General features: G+C 42.2%; 1 protein-coding gene and 4 long non-coding RNA genes across 9 annotated transcripts in view; 2 read left to right on the forward strand and 3 right to left on the reverse strand.

The window, feature by feature from the left end:
- LOC111979211 (ATP-dependent zinc metalloprotease YME1L1) overlaps positions 1-18,711 on the reverse strand; it is a 28,621-nt gene extending 9,910 nt beyond the window's left edge. For 2 of the 5 annotated variants that reach the window (XM_024009595.2, XM_024009594.2), the window contains exons 1-7: positions 18,527-18,711; positions 6,278-6,403; positions 4,021-4,201; positions 1,868-1,966; positions 1,245-1,351; positions 858-1,008; positions 437-520 (exon numbers count right to left, since the gene is read on the reverse strand). In XM_024009595.2, the coding sequence (XP_023865363.1) occupies positions 437-520; positions 858-1,008; positions 1,245-1,351; positions 1,868-1,966; positions 4,021-4,201; positions 6,278-6,403; positions 18,527-18,559 (781 nt within the window). In that variant the 5' untranslated portion in view covers positions 18,560-18,711. Of the gene's footprint in view, positions 1-436; positions 521-857; positions 1,009-1,244; positions 1,352-1,867; positions 1,967-4,020; positions 4,202-6,277; positions 6,404-18,526 lie in introns of those variants that run through there. The other 3 variants (XM_024009596.2, XM_070449015.1, XM_070449017.1) reach the window with 3 other exon arrangements.
- LOC139029307 (uncharacterized) lies at positions 13,359-14,018 on the reverse strand. Its single transcript, XR_011481616.1, has 3 exons — positions 13,943-14,018; positions 13,735-13,833; positions 13,359-13,624 (listed from the first exon to the last, which is right to left on the reverse strand). It is a non-coding gene; the product is annotated as an uncharacterized lncRNA (long non-coding RNA).
- On the forward strand, positions 13,699-14,701 carry LOC139029306 (uncharacterized). Its single transcript, XR_011481615.1, has 2 exons — positions 13,699-13,897; positions 13,950-14,701. It is a non-coding gene; the product is annotated as an uncharacterized lncRNA (long non-coding RNA).
- On the reverse strand, positions 14,743-15,293 carry LOC139029308 (uncharacterized). Its single transcript, XR_011481617.1, has 4 exons — positions 15,212-15,293; positions 15,057-15,166; positions 14,952-15,008; positions 14,743-14,804 (listed from the first exon to the last, which is right to left on the reverse strand). It is a non-coding gene; the product is annotated as an uncharacterized lncRNA (long non-coding RNA).
- Positions 14,863-15,270, forward strand: LOC139029309 (uncharacterized). The gene is made up of 2 exons (XR_011481618.1): positions 14,863-14,907; positions 14,961-15,270. It is a non-coding gene; the product is annotated as an uncharacterized lncRNA (long non-coding RNA).
- Positions 18,712-20,125: the final 1,414 nt, after the last annotated feature.

Consider the following 20,125-nt stretch of genomic DNA (forward strand, 5'->3'; position numbering starts at 1 on the left):
CTTTTAGAAGCATTCGGTAAACAAAAACAAAAAAATATTATTATTATCATCAAGTTATCTTGATTACTCATCAAACTTGGTGAACATGCTTTTTGGTGTGTAAATTCTGAACGCATCAGCAAAGCGCTAAAGGCTCAATCTGGGATGCTGTTCAACTGTCATTTGAATGAATGAATTACATAGGCTACCCATTAACTTAAAGGATGTTACTTCAACCASACAATATACAGCTTCAAAAACTGTCACTCATGGACTGTGTATGAATTGAACACTGGTTTACGTTTCTCCTGGCCTGACCCTCTGCAGCGAAGAGTGTAGTTTGACTAAAATGCAAGCTACATATTGTGGGTTTAAAAAGTACACACCAAGCTGCATGCTAGAGCAAGCGACTTCAAGCTTGATTAGAGAGATGGACAAAATGAAAAGGAGCCTTTACCCGATAGGAAGGGGGTCTTGGAGAGGCCGTAGAGTCCCAGGAGCAGCAGGACCAGCAGGACCAGCCTCGTCCTCCTCAGAGAGTCTGCAGAGAAGATGGGAGTTTCAATCCACCTTCATTCAATACGAAAAAGAAAAAAAATGAAAGGCGGACATGCATCTCTTGTTACAGTGAGCCTTCAGGGCCTACACGCTGAAACCGTGGTCATTTAAATGCTCACTGCAAAAAGAGTAGAGCTGGTGACTTTCATTTTTCTGGAAGATAACGTACACCTAGGTAATGTTTAGTAAGCAGTAGAAACATGAGACAATGTTGTGAAACGAAGGAGGTACTACCTGAACTGTTCCATTAAGAACACCCGTTTAGCCATGTGTCTTACTGTGCATGACCCTGGTCTTGTAGTGTAGTGTTGTACACTTGCCTTGTGTGCGCTGTGTCAGAGCTTGGGATTTCAGGAAGCCCTCAGCAAACCCGGTCTTGAAAGAATCTTGCTGCCCATCGGGAATATTCTTGTTCTTTATAAGCGTGTCCAAGGTTTCCACCTSCATCCCCTTATCACGCGTCAGGAGGCCCTGCACGAGACAACAAACAGTCAGATATGTTTACAATGCAACCAGGGGCATGTTCAGTAGGAAAACATCTGGGAGATAACGTTCGTCTTTGTCAAATAAGAAATAAAAATACACCCCCCCCCCCATTTTCCGTTGTAAAACATTTTCTAAAATTTTTCTATGGTGTGGCCTAATGAACAAGACCCAGGTACTCTCTCCGGAGGATGACCAGAGTACAGACAAACCGGGGGTCTCACCTTCATAAAGGAGGGTGTAAAGCCATCTGATTCCATGGGACGCTCAAAGCCTGCCTGCAGTCGCTTGTGTTTCCCTAGAGTTTTAAAGCCTCTGTTCTGGATCCACACTGGAAACAAGGACACATACTGTATGTTCAACACATACAAAATCAAAACGACACATTTCTAAGTAGAAAGATTTTTGGTAAATATGAATGCACTTTAGGTGTTCATGATCACACTCAAATATGGGTGAGTGATTGTCAAAACAGCAGACAAACATCCTGCCCTCCATTTACATTTACATTTAAGTCATTTAGCAGACGCTCTTATCCAGAGCGACTTACAAATTGGAAAGTTCATACATATTCATCCTGGTCCCCCTGTGGGAATTGAACCCACAACCCTGGCGTTGCAAGCGCCATGCTCTACCAACTGAGCCACACGGGACCATTGAATGAACTCTTCCTCTAAAATAGACCAATAGCAACGGTAGAATAGGCTCCCATTTAAAATGTCTGTCACAAGCATATGCCACTGTTGACGTCGACTTGCATTTGCAGGAGAACTGCGCTGGGATTTTTGCTGGATATTTATTAGTCACTTAATTACAAAATATTATAAATAAAATGATCTTTGATTACCTGGCCAATAGCGGAGCTCTGTACAAACGGCTTGAAGAGGGGAAGGGATCTGTTTGCAGAAAACAGGGTAGGAGGTGCCCATTTTACCACCAGAGAACCCTACAAGGACAATGGAAGGAGAGTTGGATGTGCACATTCAACCCAATGGTTAGGATTTAATTAGTGATTGTGTGTCTCAAAAATCAACTCGTTCATAGAAATACGATACTAAATTAATTCTATAATAGACATCAATTAGTGCTATACAAAAATAAAAACCACACACTTATCATAAGCAAATCATATGTATTCTATACTGTAATAACATGCAGTCAAACCCCACACACCCTTTGATATGGGCCCTACACAAAAGGAGATTTAAACTCAAATAAATCTGAAATCGGGTTACAGTTAATTGTTCAATTACCGGGTGAGTTTCCCAAAAACAAAGATCATGTTTAGCATTAAGCTCATAATTCGTACAAGATTAATTTCGTTTTTGGGAAACACACCAACTAGCAGTAGGGTTACTATAGTCATTATCTATATACAGTTGAAGTAGGGCGTTTATATACACCTTAGCCAAATACATTTAAACTCAGTTTTTCACAATTCCTGACATTTAATCCTGGTAAGAATTCCCTGTCTTAGGTCAGTTAGGATCACCACTTTATTTAAAAAAAATTGAAATCATCAGAATAGAGAGAATTATATATTTCAGCTTTTATTTCTTTCATCACATTCCCAGTGGGTCAGAAGTTTACGTACACTCAATTAGTATTTGGTAGCGGTGCCTTTAAAATTGCTTAACTTGGGTCAAACGTTTCAGGTAGCCTTCCACAAGCTTCCCACAATAAGTTGGGTGAATTTTGGCCCATTTCTCCTGACAGAGCTGGTGTAACTGAGTCAGGTTTGTAGGCCTCCTTCCTCGCACAGACTTTTTCAGTTCTGCCCACACATTTTCTATAGGATTGAGGTCAGGGCTTTGTGATGGCCACTCCAATACCTTGACTTTGTTGTCCTTAAGCTATTTTGCCACAACTTTGGAAGTACGCTTGGGGTCATTGTCCATTTGGAAGACCCAGTTGCGACCAAGCTTTAACTTCCTGACTGATGTCGTGAGATGTTGCTTCAATATATCCACATAATTTTCCTCCCTCGTGAAGCCATCTATTTTGTGAAGTGTACTAGTCCCTCCTGAAGCAAAGCACCCCCACAACATGATGCTGCCACCCCCGTGCTTCACGGTTGGGATAGTGTTCTTCAGCTTGCAAGCATCCCCCTTTTTCCTCCAAACATAACAATGGTCCTTATGCCCAAACAGTTCTATTTCATCAGACCAGAGGACATTTCTCCAAAAAGTACGATCTTTGTCCCCATGTGCAGTTGCAAACCGTAGTCTGCCTTTTTTATGGTGGTTTTAGAGCAGTGGCTTCTTCCTTGCTGAGCGGCCTTTCAGGTTATGTAGATAAGACACTTTTGTACCCATTTCCTCCAGCATCTTCACAAGGTCCTTTGCTGTTGTTCTGGGATTGATTTGCACTTTTCCCACCAAAGTACGTTCATCTCTAGGAGACAGAACGCATCTCCTTCCTGAGCGGTATGACAGCTGCGTGGTCCCATGGTGTTCATACTTGCGTACTATTGYTTGTACAGATGAACGTGGTACCTTCTGGCGTTTGAAAATTGCTCCCATGGATGAACCAGACTTGTGGAGGTCTACATTTTTCTTTTCTGAGGTCTTGGCTGATTTCTTTTGATTTTCCCATGATGTTAAGCAAAGAGGCACTGAGTTTGAAGGTAGGCCTTGAAATACATCCACAGGTACACCTCCAATTGACTCAAATTATGTCAATTAGCCTATCAGAAGCTTCTTAAGCCATGACATAATTTTTTGGAATTTTCCAAGCTGTTACAGGCACAGTCAACTTAGTGTATGTAAACTTCTCACCCACTGGAATTGTGATACAGTGAATTATAAGTGAAATAATCTGTCTAAACAATTGTTGGAAAAATTACTTGTGTCATGCACGAAGTAGATGTCCTAACCGACTTGCCAAACTATAGTTTGTTAACAAGAAATTTGTGGAGTGGTTGAAAAATGAGATTTAATGACTCCAAACAAAGTGTATGTAAACTTCCGACTTCAACTGTAGACGTGTCCTTCGCCTCACCATGCTTGTTGTGGAAGAAGGAATGTGAGGAGAGGTGAGAGGTCCTCCAGGCCTGTTGGCTGGGGCTGGATGAGGACAGCGCCCCCTGTTGACTCAGACGTGGTAATATAGTGCTTATTAGCTCGTCCAGCTGCCCCACGCCCAGGTCAGACAGGCCCAGGTCCCTCAGGCTCCACGTGGGCTACGCATACAAATCAAATGTTATTTGTCACATGCTTCATAAACAACAGGTGTAGACTAACCGTGAAATGCTTACTTATGAGTCCTTTTCAACAATGTAGAGATTTTTTTTGTTTGTCGAAATAATAGAAAAATAATAACAAGGAATAAATCCACATGATAACTTGGCTATATACACACACATACACAGGGTACCAGTATAGTACTGGTAATATAAAGTACAGGTACACACACATGGACGGACACACACACACACACACACACAATAATAACCACGGCAGGTAGCCTAGTGGTTAGAGTGTTGGACTAGTAACTGAAAGGTTGCAAGATCAAATCCCAAGTTGACAATGTAAAATCTGTCGTTCTGCCCTGAACAAGGCAATTAACCCACTGTTCCTAGGCCGTCATTGAAAATAAGAATTTGTTCTTAACTGACCTGCCAAGTTAAATAAAAGGTCAAAAAAATATATATACAAAAGGATAACAATATAGTACTGGTATAATATAAGTACAGGTACACACACCGGAACACACTTTAAAATGCTTTATTTGAATCCACAAATTATATACATTTTAAAAGGATTCAAAATTTCAAAGGTTACAGACACAGTGCATTCGGACCCCTTGATTTAACACATTTTGTTACGTTACAGCCTTATTCGAAAATTGATTAAATAGTTTCCCCCCCATCAATCTACACACAATACCCCATAATGACAAAGCAAAAACAGGTTTAGAAATTTTAGCAAATTTACTAAGCAAATAAAAAAAACACTGAAATATCACATCTATGTAAGTATTCAGACCCTTCACTCAGTACCTTGTTAAAACACCTTTGGCAGCGATTACAGCCTCAAGTCTTCTTGGGTATGACTCTACAAGCTTGGCACACCTGTATTTGGGGAGTTTCCTTCGCCCAAGTTTGAGTGCTCTGGAGCAGGTTTGCATCAAGGATCTCTGTACTTTGCTCCGTTCATCTTTCCCTCGATCCTGACTAGTCTCCCAGTCCCTGAAAAACATCCCCACAGCATGATGCCGCCAAGCTTCACTGTAGGGATGGTGCCAGGTTTCCTCCAGATGTGACGCTTGGCATTCATGCCAAAGAGTTCAATCTGGGTTTCATCAGACCAGAGAATYTTGTTTCTCATCGTCTGAGAGTCTTCAGGTGCCTTTTGGCAAACTCCAAGGGGGCTGTCATGTGCCTTTTACTGCGGTGTGGATTCCATCTGGTCACTCTACCATAAAGACCTGATTGTGGAGATGGGAGAACCTTCCAGAAGGACAACCATCTCTGCAGCACTCCACCAGAGGAACACTAGAGCTCTGTTAGAGTGACCATCAGGTTCTTGATTACCTCCCCAACCAAGGCCCTTCTCCCCCGATTGCTCAGTTTTGCCGGCCGGCCAGTTCTTGGAAGAGTCTTGGTGGTTCCAAATTTCTTCCATTTAAGAATGATGGAGGTCACTGTGTTCTTGGGGACCTTCAATGCTGCAGAAATGTTTTGGTACCCTTCCCCAGATCTGTGCCTCAACACAATCCTGTCTCGGAGCTCTACGCATAATTCCTGACTTCATGGCTTGGTTTTTGCTCTGACATGCACTGTCAACTGTGGGACATTATATAGACAGATGTGTGCCTTTCCAAATCATGTCCAATCAATTTAATTGGACTCCTGGTGGACTCCAAGTTGTAGAAACAACTCAAGGATGCACCTGAGCTCAATTTCGAGTCTCATAGCAAAGGGTCTGAATACTTTTGTAAATAAGGCATTTTTTTTGGTTTGTAATAAATTAGCAAAAATGTCTAAAAACCTGCTTCGATTCGTCATTCTGAGGTATTGTGTGTTGATTGAGGAAAAAAAATATTTGATCAATTTTAGAATAAGGCTGTAACGTAACAAAATGTGGAAAAGTCAAGAGGTCTGAATACTTCCCGAAAGCACTGTATATGGCCACTTATGGACACAGAAATCCCCTTGTTTTCCATATAGCTAGGCTGCCCATGACAGTTGAAGAGAACAGTATTGCCAGCTGCTTTGCAGATCTGCAAGCTGTAGGCCGTGTACGTGTGCATTTACCTCTGTGCTCTGCAAGTCCTGTTCCGAGGCATGCTCTCTATGCTGAGGTTTAGCAGCGGCGCTGCTGCCCACTGCGGTCTTCAGGTATTGGAGGGCATTGATCAGGTGACTCAGGGGGGCAGTGACCTGCCAGGCAACACACAACAGGAAGACATCAGCTCAAACACGCTAATTGCTGTTTAGTATGAAACTACAAGACCAATTTAAAACTGTGTCCCACAACACACATTCATGCACAATGTGGGACTCTCCCAAAGTATCTTATTGTAGGAAAGTAGGGAAACAAGTAAKGATGGAAGTAAGGAAGGAAAAAAGGGAGAAGTAAGGACACATAGCTTACATATTAGGTTGAATAAGCAGAAAGCATCGACAAGTTATTTATGAAAATACATGTTTTTTTAAATTATGGTCAGTGGTGTAAAGTACTTAAGTAAAAATACTTCAAAGTACTACATAAGTCACAGATTTGTAATCTGTACTTTACTATTTATATTGTTGAAAACTATTACTTCACTACATTCCAAATTTTTTTTTTTTTTTTTTACTCCATACATTTTCCCTGACACCCAAAAGTACTTGTTACATTTCAAAGGCTTAGGAGGACAGGAATATGGTCCAATTCATGCACTTATCAAGAGAACATCCCTGGTCATCCCTACTGCTTCTGATCTGGCGGGCTCACTAAACACAAATGCTTCATTTGTAAATTATGTCAAAGTGTTGGAATGTGCCCCGACTAGCCGTACATTTTTTTAAAGTTTTGAAAATGGTGCCTTCTGGTTTGCTTCATATAAGGAATTTGAAATGATGTATACTTTTACTTTTGATACTAAAGTATATTTAAAACCAAATAATTTTAGACTTTTCTCAAGTAGTATCTTTCTGGGTGACTTTCACTTGAGTCATTTTCTATTAAGGTATCATTACTTTTACTCAAGTATGACAATTTCAGACAATTGGGTACTTTTCCCATCCGTGATTATGGTATATATATCTCATATAAAGTAATAATGGCCAGTATCCTATAGTAAATACTGTGAGCAGAACAAAATCACGCCAATCGTCATGAAACCCCACAGAAGAACAAAGTAGCAGCAAAGATACTGATAACGAACCCCTTTTGTCTGTAGTAGAATCGGAAATGGAAAAAAATGTATAATTTGCACTTAGTTCAATGAACCTTGGGTGGACCGGAAGCGGTTGCAAATTCAAATACGGTTGTAAAGATTTTCTAGGCTATATTTTCCCTCAGACGTGGTAGCTAACAACAACGACAGAGAACCATTTATAGAGCTTCGTGTGGTGAAACGAAGGACTTTCCCAAGGTAATGCATGAATGCCGTGTATTTTTACTCAACTAACGTTAGCAATCAAGGAGCTAAATAAAGGTTACAAAAAAAATTGCAATCAAGGAGTTAATGTAACTAACGTGTTACTAGCAAACGTAGCCAGCTAGCTAACAATTTATTATCCAACCTGACTACAGCTAGCTTTACTACCATACACTTTTGTGTAACCTACAATTCTGGCGGCACTGAGGTTAAAAACGCTACGAGCTGGCTAGCCTGCTAACGTCGGTCACATATGTTTCCCCTTGCATCTGTGGTCTTGCTAGCGAACGTTAGCTGCTCGCTAACATCAGTAGCGTTAACGTTGGAGAAACTTGCGTTTGGCAAACCGGGCTTATGCATAAGCCTTTTCTCATCATAATGCTTTGTTGCTTGTGGAATACGTGTGTTGTGTGGGTAGAATAACACAATGTGGACATTTATGCCATGCAAAGGCATTTGATATCATAATTAACATCAACATGGTGTAACGTTAGCTATCATGCTAATGTTCAGTGCGAATTACATCGTGCAATTCGTGATCTCATGGGCCTAATAATAAAGACGTCAACAATTACTTTATATTTAAAAAGAAAATGGCATAAACACAACCAGTCTTAATGTTTGTCAAACAAAACACTTAAAGTAAACTAACTGCATGTTCGTCCACTCAAATAACCCCAGCATCAAATCAGTGCATTGTATGTATATTCGCGCCATTTCATATGAATAGAAAGACATCTGTTTACAAAACACAAAGAAGTGTGCCCAATGACTTTCTCGGCGATTGCCATTGATTATGCTCATATTGTTTAAGTCTACATCAATGGATCAGTTTTGCTTACAAATGTTACTTGTTTTGTTACTTGTAAAGTCGGGCGACCTGAAATGGGGCTGAAACTGTCCCAGGATAATTTATTAGACTAGATTATAATGTGTATTACCATGAACGTCAAACATTCCTACTGGTAGAAGGTGACGTAGTGGTTAAACGTTTTTTTTTAGTGGGTAACAATTTCTAAACTGTAGCCCCGGGACTGCCGCGCACGAATATTATCCTGCAGAGAAACACGAAGATGTAACTTCACTCAGAGCAGCGGTCGATCTCCAATGCATTCCTAATCGATTGCCAAACATTTCTGTAAAAAACAACAACCGATAAAGCCTTGTTCCTATTTACTTATTTTATTCATCTCGGGCTGTTTTCGGTAGGTGCACCCGATTCAGCGAACTGTTGCCATTTTTAAACATTTAATGTGTCTGAAGGTACAAACTCTGCCTTCCCGGTGGGCCCAGAGAGCAAATCAGGTGCACTATAGGCCTACCGCTGGCTAAACGGATGGCTCAGATGAGTGTCTGCAGTAACGTAGCAGGCATAAAAGAAAGCTAAGGCAAAGTTGATACTGTGGGATTTCAAAACTATGACTAGAGACTCAACGAATACAGCAAAGGTGTGCTGTTTGAGTGAGTTCATGTTTAAGTTCTTACTCAGCACTGTCAACATTGTATTCAACACTTTTATAAGCCACAAGTTGCGTTCTTCCTATTTCCATTCAGCTCTACAACAAGCAGTGCAGCAGTAATGAATGAGTAGAAAAGTATATTTATATGCTTCTGTTATTATTAGCGGCTTGGGTGTTTTTTAAGAGGATATACATTTCACTTTCTTGGTTCATAGGAGTAACAAGATGAATTTGTGCATGAGGCAGACATAATGCTGTGCGACTCGAGTTTCGCCATCTGGAAGATGTGTCCCTTTTTGGTAAGGGAGGTTGAGGTGACAAGGATATCCCTACCGGCCAAACCCTCCCTAACCCGGACGACGCTAGGCCAATTGTGCGTCGCCCCATGGACCTCCCGGTCGCGGCCRGCTGCGACAGAGCCTGGGCTAGAACCCAGAGTCTCTGGTGGGGCGACCCGGGAGGCCCTGATACAGTATTATTTTTAATTGGTTAATGTTGCATGGGCTTACATTAAGTAATGTTTAAAAGAAAATCTGAGGGGTAGATCTTGGCTTGCATTTTGACTCTGTGATCTTAACTCAAAGGTCAGTGACCACTTTTCTAGAGTTTTCCCTGTCGAATCAACGCAATATTAGCCACTTTCAATGCAACAGACTGAAACAAAACTATGCAAGAGATGTTGTTGGCAGAACATATTGGAGTATGATTCTATTGCATTGCTATGCACGACTAGCCCGTAGACTGGTGCGGCACAAACAACCAGAGCTGCAGTAGGCCTATTTGCAAATAGACCATAGCCATATGGGTCTGTGCCATTTGCATTGAACTGGACTGGGTTTACAGCAGTTAACGATCATTTGTAGTCAGCAATAGGGCAGTGATTGCTTCTTACAAGTGCACAAAACCTATACATTAAGACATCTTTGAAAAATCGAGTCAGATAAAATACTTTTTTGTCTTAAAAGGGGCAGTTTTGAATTTTGAGACATGCTTGAATAAGTAGCCAATAGACAGAGGGTAGCATAATTTGTCTGATTCTCTAATGGTATAGGAATACTAAATGCATTTTAATATGTAAAGTGGTTCCTTGCATCTTAACAACATTTTCAGTCACCTCCTTGTCTGAAGGATTAATGTCAAGCCCTGCATATTTTTTTTCTGTTAATTTCAGTCTCATGTAATGTAGGCCTCATTGAACACCACACATTGGCTGCTACTGTAGGCTGAATGATAAATAGCTCTTCTATGTTAAAATGTTATGGGATGCATTTTTCTCCATTGTTTTTGATGGTAGGCCTACATTACGATCAAATAGCCACAGTAGCCTACTTGGCCACTGTTAGTTGTAACTTAACGCGGGTACAACCTCGGTTCACAGTAAAAAGTGCAGAATTTTCAATGTTCAGGTTTGCTCTCAGCAGACCTGAAATTTGCTCAGTGCCGGAAAAAATGAGGGAACATTGGTGGGTAAACTGAATACTGGTCGTGGTGGGGGGGAAAAGTAACACTCCCTATACTTTCAATGCATTTTTCTGAAAAAGGCGGGTAAATGGAGTTTACCCTCCACTAGTCCTAMACCCACTGCCTACCCTCAGAGTAGACAATTTTACACAAACCGGTAGCCTACATTCAATATAAAAAGGCCTACAACAGTTGAATAAAAACAAGTTTACACCCTAGTTCATAAGTTGTCCATAATTCATTCATTGAATGCTACCTTTGTTTCCTTACATTAATGAGTGTTATGTCATTATTAAGCATTTAACTGAACTTAAACCCTGTACAAATTCTGGATCTTGGAGATCTCGGAAAGTGCACTGTGTAACTATACCCATGTAACATTTCATCATCCAAAATAATTTAGGCCCATGCCATTACAAAATCGAATGGTTCTAACAGAAAGAGTCACCTACTATAGGCCTACTGTCATTAACATATACTTGTTGAATGGATTGGATGAGCGTTGGGAGTCTAGTTGTCTAGATATCTACTTCTGAACATTAATATCCATGGAGCACCTGAATAACAAAGCAATGGAGTGCTCTAAAACAGCTGACTGACAAAAGCAAACAATGATGAATCAACGGATTAATCTAATGCATTGGGATATACTTTTTTTTAATCAAACAAACATGGCAAACAAATGGCAAATTAGGAAGTATAAAGGAAAATCTATGCGTTTTTAAAAGGAGCTCAGCCGAAATTCAGCGCCAAGCTGCCTACGGAGCTGTGAGGGGAACGGCACCTCCGTACCTTCAGGCTCTGATCAGGCCCTACACCCAAACAAGGGCACTGCGTTCATCCACCTCTGGCCTGCTCGCCTCCCTACCTCTGAGGAAGTACAGTTCCCGCTCAGCCCAGTCAAAACTGTTCGCTGCTCTGGCACCCCAATGGTGGAACAAACTCCCTCACGACGCCAGGTCAGCGGAGTCAATCACCACCTTCCGGAGACACCTGAAACCCCACCTCTTTAAGGAATACCTAGGATAAAGTAATCCTCCTAACCCCACCCCTCCCCCTTAAAAGAGTTAGATGCACTATTGTAAAGTGGTTGTTCCACTGGATTTCATAAGGTGAATGCACCAATTTGTAAGTCGCTCTGGATAAGAGCGTCTGCTAAATGACTTAAATGTAAGTGGACAGTGCCGCTTTCTAGCCAGCGATAGAATTCTACAGTACCATTCATGGACAGGAAGACTTTGTGCAGCCACGTGGATATAAAATGGTTTAAAACCAGTTTCCCCCCCTCTCCATATTTACAACTAAAACATTTACCACTGTATTTTAAACAAGTAGAATGGTTAAAATTAGCATTATTTAGAGCCCCCTCAAGTTCGACTTTTGTTGCATTCGGGGGAGCTGAGTCCACCCTGAACATTACACCTTATGGTCCAAATACCTTACATGTTCTGTTTAGAGGCAAATTAGCTCTGGCAGCCAAAACAACCAAATACTCCCATCTAAACGTGAATCGATTCTCAATTGCGGTACGGTTCTAGAAATAAAGCCCTCTATTTTCATACCACAAAATAATCAAATGCTAAATATACAGTTACTGTACACTTAACACATTTTTCAGTGACAACACGATTGTGGCATCAGTCTTCCATTTACACACAGGTGTTCGGAGACGTAGATAGCCAATTAGCACAGGTACATGTCTGCCTGTTTTCCGCAAACAAGCTCTGTAACATGGAAATATGGCCGTGTGGGAACCCTAACCCTATAAAAAGTGTAGTTATTTAACCTAACAATGGTTAGGTAAGCCTTTACCACAAACCGTATCGGTCGACCATCTTAATGATATCCGATTTCAAATCACTGATGTTATTGCTGTCCTAATAGAATTGCATGGAATCAGAGAAGAAAAAGATCTTTGGGTAGATTTGTCTTTCGTTTCAGGGCAATTTACATATTTTTATTTATAAGTAACCATGTCAATGTCTTTTACAGTGGATTGCACCTGAAGATCACAGGTCTATCGGAGAATGGCACTGAACCAGGATGAAATAATAGAAGGAATGGAGATTAAAATGGAAGTGGAAGAAGAGGCAACCAATTCTGAAGTGCAGGTAGATGTTGCTGGCAGTGAAGAGGAGTCAGATAAAGCCTTGTCCAATAGTAACCCCTCAACACCTAAAAGGGGAAGGGGTAGGCCGCCCAAAAAGGGATCAGTCTCCAAGTCAGATAAATCCTTGTCCAATAGTAACCCCTCAACACCTAAAAGGGGAAGGGGTAGGCCGCCCAAAAAGGGATCAGTCTCCAAGTCAGATAAATCCTTGTCTAATGGTAACCCCTCAACACCTAAAAGGGGAAGGGGTAGGCCGCCCAAAAAGGGATCAGTCTCCAAGTCAGATAATGCTTTGTCTAATTGTAACCCCGTAACACCTAAGAGAGGTAGGCCTAAAGGATCAGTGTTTATGAAAACCAAGATGCTGAAGGTGATCGGCCTCGCAGCGGCTTGCCTACCCCGAAAACCAGTTGACCCCTCCCCAAAGAAGCATGGCCGGCCCAGTATAGTTCAATTGAAAAGGGGTAGGCCAAAGAAGATACTAACACCGCATGAGGAAGAAGAGCTAAAGAAACTGGAAAGCAACTAAGGCCACTCGGTAGCCGCCTATCTATCCACGCAAGGATTCTCCAGTCACTGAGCCCAGGGGAAGAGGTCACCCACGCAAGACTGAGGATGCCACCAAGTCCCCATCTATGATGGTCCCCCACGGAAAAGGGGCCGTCCCCCTGGTGCAGCAAACAAAGTTAAGGGAAGGCAGAGCAGGATAAGGCCAACAGTGAACCTCCAGTCAAACACTCCTTCCACGCCAAAGAAAAAAGCAAGGAAGCAGGATTTCCACCAGTGGAAGAAAGTGATCAGGAAGATGAAACCGGGAGGGTGGATCAAGAAAGTGAAAAGTGGAAGGTGGAATATAGAGAAGACCCAAGAAGCCAGTTACCCCAGTGACCCCACTAGCTTTCTCTGGGCTAGCCACATAACACCTAGCCCTAAAGGATCGGTCTCCAAGTTACTGGCAGCCCCATAACACCTAAGAGAGGTAGGCCTAAAGGATCGTCTCCAAGTTACTGGGTAGCCCCATAACACCTAAAAGAGGTAGGCCTAAAGATCGGTCTCCAAGTTACTGGCTAGCCCATAACACCAAACAGAGGTAGCCTAAAGGATCGGTCTCCAAGTTACTGGGTAGCCCCATAACACCTAATAGAGGTAGGCCTAAAGGATCGGTCTCCAAGTTAGGGGATAGCCCCATAACACCTAATAGAGGTAGGCCTAAAGGATCGGTCTCCAAGTTACTGGCTAGCCCCATAACACCACAGAGGTAGCCTAAAGGATCGGTCTCCAAGTTAGGATAGCCCCATAACACCTAAGAGAGGTCGGCCGAAAGGATCCGTGTTTACGCAACTCAATATGCTGAAGGAGACGGGCAAGCAGCTGCGAGGCGACTCGAGAAGTGGTTGACCTCTCCCTTGATAAGCATGCCGGCCCAGTATAGTTCAATTGAAAAGGGGTAGGCCAAAGAAGATACTAACACCAGATGAGGAAGAAGAGCTAAAGAAACTGGAAAGCCAACCAAGGCCACTCGGAGGCCGCGTATCTATCCACGCAAGGATTCTCCAGTCACTGAGCCCAGAAGAGGTCGCCCACGCAAGACGGAGGCTGCCACCAAGTCCCCCATTTATGATGGTCCCCCACGGAAAAGGGCCGTCCCCCTGGTGCAGCAAACAAAGTTAAGAGGAAGGCAGAGCAGGATAAGGCCAACAGTGAACCTCCAGTCAAACGCTCCTTCCACTCCAAAGAAAAAAGCGAGGAAGCAGGATTTCCACCAGTGGAAGAAAGTGATCAGGAAGATGAAACCGGGGGGGTGATCAAGAAAGTGAAAAGTGGAAGGTGGAATATAGAGAAGACCCAAGAAGCCAGTTACCCCCAGTGACCCACTAGCTTTCTCTGGCTAGCCACATAACACCTAGCCCTAAAGGATCAGTCTCCAAGTTACTGGCTAGCCCCATAACACCTAAGAGAGGTAGGCCTAAAATCGGTCTCCAAGTTACTGGCTAGCCCATAACACCTAAGAGAGGTAGGCCTAAAGGATCGGTCTCCAAGTTACTGGCTAGCCCCATAACACCTAAGAGAGGTAGGCCTAAAGGATCGGTCTCAAGTTACTGGTAGCCACATAACACCTAGCCCTAAAGGACCAGTCTCCAAGTTACTGGGTAGCCACATAACACCTAGCCCTAAAGGACCAGTCTCCAAGTTACTGGTAGCCACATAACACCTAGCCCTAAAGATCAGTCTCCAAGTTACTGGCTAGCCCCATAACACCTAAGAGAGGTAGGCCTAAAGGATCGTCTCCAAGTTACTGGCTAGCCCATAACACCTAAGAGGTAGGCCTAAAGGATCGGTCTCCAAGTTACTGGGTAGCCACATAACACCTAGCCCTAAAGGATCAGTCTCCAAGTTACTGGCTAGCCCCATAACACCTAAGAGAGGTAGGCCTAAAGGATCGTCTCCAAGTTACTGGCTAGCCCCATAACACCTAAGAGAGGGTGCCTAAAGGATCGGTCTCCAAGTTACTGGGTAGCCACAACACCTAGCCCTAAAGGATCAGTCTCCAAGTTACTGGCTAGCCCATAACACCTAAGAGAGGTAGGCCTAAAGGATCGGTCTCCAAGTTACTGGCTAGCCCCATAACACCTAAGAGAGGTAGGCCTAAAGGATCGGTCTCCAAGTTACTGGCTAGCCCCATAACACCTAACAGAGTAGGCCTAAAGGATCGGTCTCCAAGTTACTGGCTAGCCCCATAACACCTAACAGAGGTCGGCCTAAAGGATCAGTGTTTACACAACCCAAAATGCTGAAGGTGATGAGGAAGCCACTGCGTGGCCGGCCCAGTAAAGTTGAATCGAAAGGAAGATCCTAACACCCAAGGAGGAAGAGGATACAGAAACTGGAAAGCCAACCAAGGCCACTCGGAAGCCGCGTATCTATCCACGCAAGGATTCTCCAGTCACTGAGCCCAGGGGAAGAGGTCGCCACGCAAGACGGAGGCTGCCACCAAGTCCCCCATTTATGATGGTCCCCCACGGAAAAGGGGCCGTCCCCCTGGTGCAGCAAACAAAGTTAAGAGGAAGGCAGAGCAGGATAAGGCCAACAGTGAACCTCCAGTCAAATGCTACTTTCAGTCCAAAGAAAAAACAGAGGAAGCAGGATTTCCACCAGTAGAAGAAAGTGATCAGGAAGATGAAACGGGGAGGGTGGATGAAGAAAATGAAACGGGGAAGAATATAGAGAAGTCACCAAGAAGCCAGTTACCCCCAGTGACTGTAATAGCTTTATCGGTGCCATAAGCAGGATGATGTTTGGCGACAGCCCAGCCAGCGACGGTACCCCTTTATCTAGTTTGTAAAGATGTGTGTGCCAATATAGCCTAATTTTTGATAGAAAACTACATGATCAGATGAGGGTGGCCTATTAGGGTGATCACTGTCATGAACATACACAGAAAAAAGATATAAAACGCAGCATGTAAAGTGTTGCTCCCATGTTTCATGAGCTGAAATAAAAGATCCCAGACATTTTAAATACGCATAAAAAGCAACTCAAATTGTGGAAAAGGTGTGTTTACATTCCTGTTAGTGAGCATTTCTCCTTTGCTAAGATGAATTCATCCACCAGACAGGTGTGCCATATCAAGAAGCTGATTAAACAGCATGATCATTACACAGGTGCACCTTGTGCTGGGGACATAAAAGGCCACTAAAATGTGCGGTTTTGTCACACAATTTGAGTGTGCAATTGGCATGTTGACTGCAGCAATGTTCACCAGAGCTATTGCCACAATTTCATTTTATTGATGGTAATTTGAATGCACAGAGATAGTGTGACAACATCCTGAGGCCCATTGTCGTGCCATTTATCTGCCACCATCACCTCATGTTTCAGCATGAAAATGCACAGCCCCAAGTCGCAAAGAACTGTACACAATTCCTGGAAGCTGTAACTGTACCAGTTATTCCATGGCCGGCATACTCACCAGACATGTCACCCATTGAGCACATTTGGGATCCTCTGGATCAACAGCATGTTCCAGGTCCCGCCAATATCCAGCAACTTCACACAGCCATTGAAGAGGAGTGGGACAACATTCCACAGGCCACAATCAACAGCCTGATCAACTCTATACGAAGGAGATGTCACGCTGCATGAGACAAATACTGACTGGTTCTGAGCCACACCCCTGCTTTTTTTTATTTTTAAAGGTATCTGTGACCAAAAGATGCATTTCTATTCCTAGTCATGTGAAATCCATAGATAAAAAAAGGTCTAATTCATTTATTTCAATTGACTAATTTCCTTATATGAACTGTACCTTTTTTTTTTGTTCAGTGTAGATATTGCATTCCCCTTTTTATGGGGTTAAAATGGTTATTGTTATCTGGACTGTGCAACTTTCAATTCAACATCCCTAAAAATGTATCCATTAAGACCTACAGATATTCACTTCTTTGAGGGTTTTGTTCACTAATATTATCCTTGTAGTTTTCTTATCAACATTACTCAGATCTTTAGGATTTAGACTACTGTATTTTGTTGGCTGTCAGTCAAAAACCTACTTTTTGATAGAACCTGGGCCCAGTTTCCCAAAAGCATCTTACGGCTAAGTTCATAGTTAGAGCCATAGGATCCTATGGTTCTCATGAACGTAGCCTTGAAATGCTTTTGGAAAACTGGACCCAGAGGAGTAACATTTCAAACGGGGCAGCTTGTGTGAGATTTTTCTAGGTTAGTCTCTCTCAATTGAGTCTTCACATTCTAGTCAAAATGTTCTATAATCATGTTATCGTCTGTCGGTGATATTTTAATGTCTGAGGGTAGTATGAATGAGTTGTTTTCAGTGACTAATTTGTGTAAGTTTACTGCAGTAAAATGTCAGACGTATTACATTTGATGGTTTTTAAATCTCAATAAAAAGCAAAAAGGTCCATTCTTCTGTTCTTATTCAGTACATGGCTTTCGAGTGTATCAAACATGTTTGAAAATCAGATTGTGGTCAGTTGGCTAATATCACCTCATCCAGCCGCCCCTGGAGCTGTGTATGAGTAAAATACTTTGCTCAAGGGCACACCAGCAGGAGACTGTACCTGGGATTTGACACCAGCAGCCCTCTAGGTGACAGTCTGTCTACTCATGAGGATCAGAACAGACTGCACATGTGCCGCAAAACCAACAACTGTCTAGCTACATTTCACAAATCAAGTTCAGCCAGCTAGCTATAGCCTCCCCTACAGCACTACTGCACTAAAATAAAGGCTCCTGGGATACTATTCTGCAGACCCCTGGCTGCTTCTCCATCTTGATCCATGTCGGGTCCAGACCTCGCTGCAATGTAGCATGCTGTCCACCTGACATTCCGTAATAGTAGCATAAACTAACTAGCTACATTTCAGGAGTTTCTTCTCAGTTGTGAAGTAACGTTAGCCAACAGTTGTCTTGACGTAACGTTAAAATAGCTAATTTAGCTAGATTGCTGCAACTACCCAAGGAGAGCATTAAACCCTGGGTAACGTTAGTGCCACACTAACTGACGCAGTTTTTTAACATCGAGTTTTGTGCAGTAACACACATTAGCTAGATAACGTTAACTCATCAAGCTAGCAACGGCCGTGGGCAGGTGAAAGTATATTTTAAAACCTTTTGAAATGTACAAGATATCCCTCAAACTGCACAATAACTATATTTTGGGTTCAACAGCACTACCCACCGTTACATAGACATCACTACTTGCGAAGAAAAGATTGACAGCTAGCTAAGATTAACTTAGCATAACTATGGCTAGCTATTTACTGTAACGTTAACTGGTAAACAACACTTCACTACTGTTAATGGCTAGCTAGCTGACACATTGAGGTAAGCTAGCTAGCTACTTTTTTATTTTATTTAATTTTTTTACCTGTGGTTGGACTGTTGTTGACAAGGAAAACATTCCCAAAATCGCTCTCTAGACAGGCCAACAATGTGTTTAGAGGATCCTTTCCGATATGCCCTTGTTTCTCGTTCCTTCACTGAAACTCCTGTCCAGTGTGCGGTCCAGCCATCCACTCAGTTTGCTCGTGAAGTTCGCGAAATGAAAGCGGCTAATTATAAAGGTCAACCGGATATTTTACATTGACAACCGGGGTAAATGCTTAGCTGTACGTATGAATGCAATGATTCCATGAGATAAACATCATATTTTGAAGCTATATAGCTAGCCTGAATCAATGGATCATTTATATTATTATTTAGGCCAATGCATGCTACATCTAAAATGAGCAAGATTGCATATCAATGACATACCAATCCAAATGATATAGTAGCCGAAATACAAAATTAGGCTTATCACAACATTTGTGGAAAATATAAATCTCACTAAATATGACTAAATATTAATAATAATATTTGACCAGTCCATATAAAACTTTTGGTCCCCACAGGCCCTTGCAAAAGCACATTTCATTTGGCAACTATACACAGAGTAATATTCTTTCCTTTAAAAAAAATCCCTGAAACTTTATTCATGCTCCTGATAGATTTGTATCAACATGCTAGAGGTTTTTGGTGCGGCGGGTAGCCTAGTGGTTAGAGCATTAGGCAAGTAACCAAAAAGCCGCAAGATCGAATCCCCGAGCTGATAAGGTAAAAATCTGTGTTCTTCCCCTGAACAAGGCAGTTAACCCACTGTTCCTAGGCTGTCATTGTAAGTAAGAATTTGTTCTTTACTGACTTGCCTAGTTTAGTAAAGGTAAAAAAGATCTCGTCCTCAATGAATGGGAATGATAGTGCCTCTTGAATCTAATGTCCCACTATCTGTAAATTCATATCCCTGCTAACAATAGGAACTAAAAAACGGTAGACCTCAAATTGACCTTATGCCAATTACTGAACTTGTTCCTATTTTTCGGTTTTAATGAGCAGGTACAATCGTGCAGGTACACCCCCCTCACACAAGACTGTAATGCTACTGACACAACATAGGCAACTATAGTACAGCGTTTCTCAACTTGTACTGTACCAGTGACGGTGAAACACTCCTTTTTTAACCAGCTCATGTTTAAGACAAATACAACATGTAAAAGCACCACTGGCGATACAACTTACCACTAACAGCGCCTCTGTTGCCTTCCTGTTGTGCAGTCTGTCTCTGCATCTTCTCTGCTGACAATGTCTGTCTGTCTGTCTCTGTCACTGTCTTTGCTTATTCTCCTTGTGCTCGTCTGTTATCACGCTGTCTGTCTGTCACTCCTACGTGTTAATTGCTATTAAATACAGTGCCTTTGGAAAGTATTCAGACCCCTTGACTTAAAAAAAAAAAATGTAAGTTAGCCTTATTCTAAAATTGATTAAATATAAATAAAAATCATCATCAATGTACACACAATACCCCATAATGACAAAGTGAAAACAGGTTTTTAGAAATGTTTGCAAATGTATAAAAAACAAAAAACAAATATCTTATTTACATAAGTATTCAGCCCCTTTGCTATGAGACTTAAAATTGAGCTCAGGTGCA

The sequence above is a fragment of the Salvelinus sp. IW2-2015 genome, linkage group LG19, assembly GCF_002910315.2.
Source record: "Salvelinus sp. IW2-2015 linkage group LG19, ASM291031v2, whole genome shotgun sequence".
NCBI classification, from domain to species: domain Eukaryota; kingdom Metazoa; phylum Chordata; class Actinopteri; order Salmoniformes; family Salmonidae; genus Salvelinus; species Salvelinus sp. IW2-2015.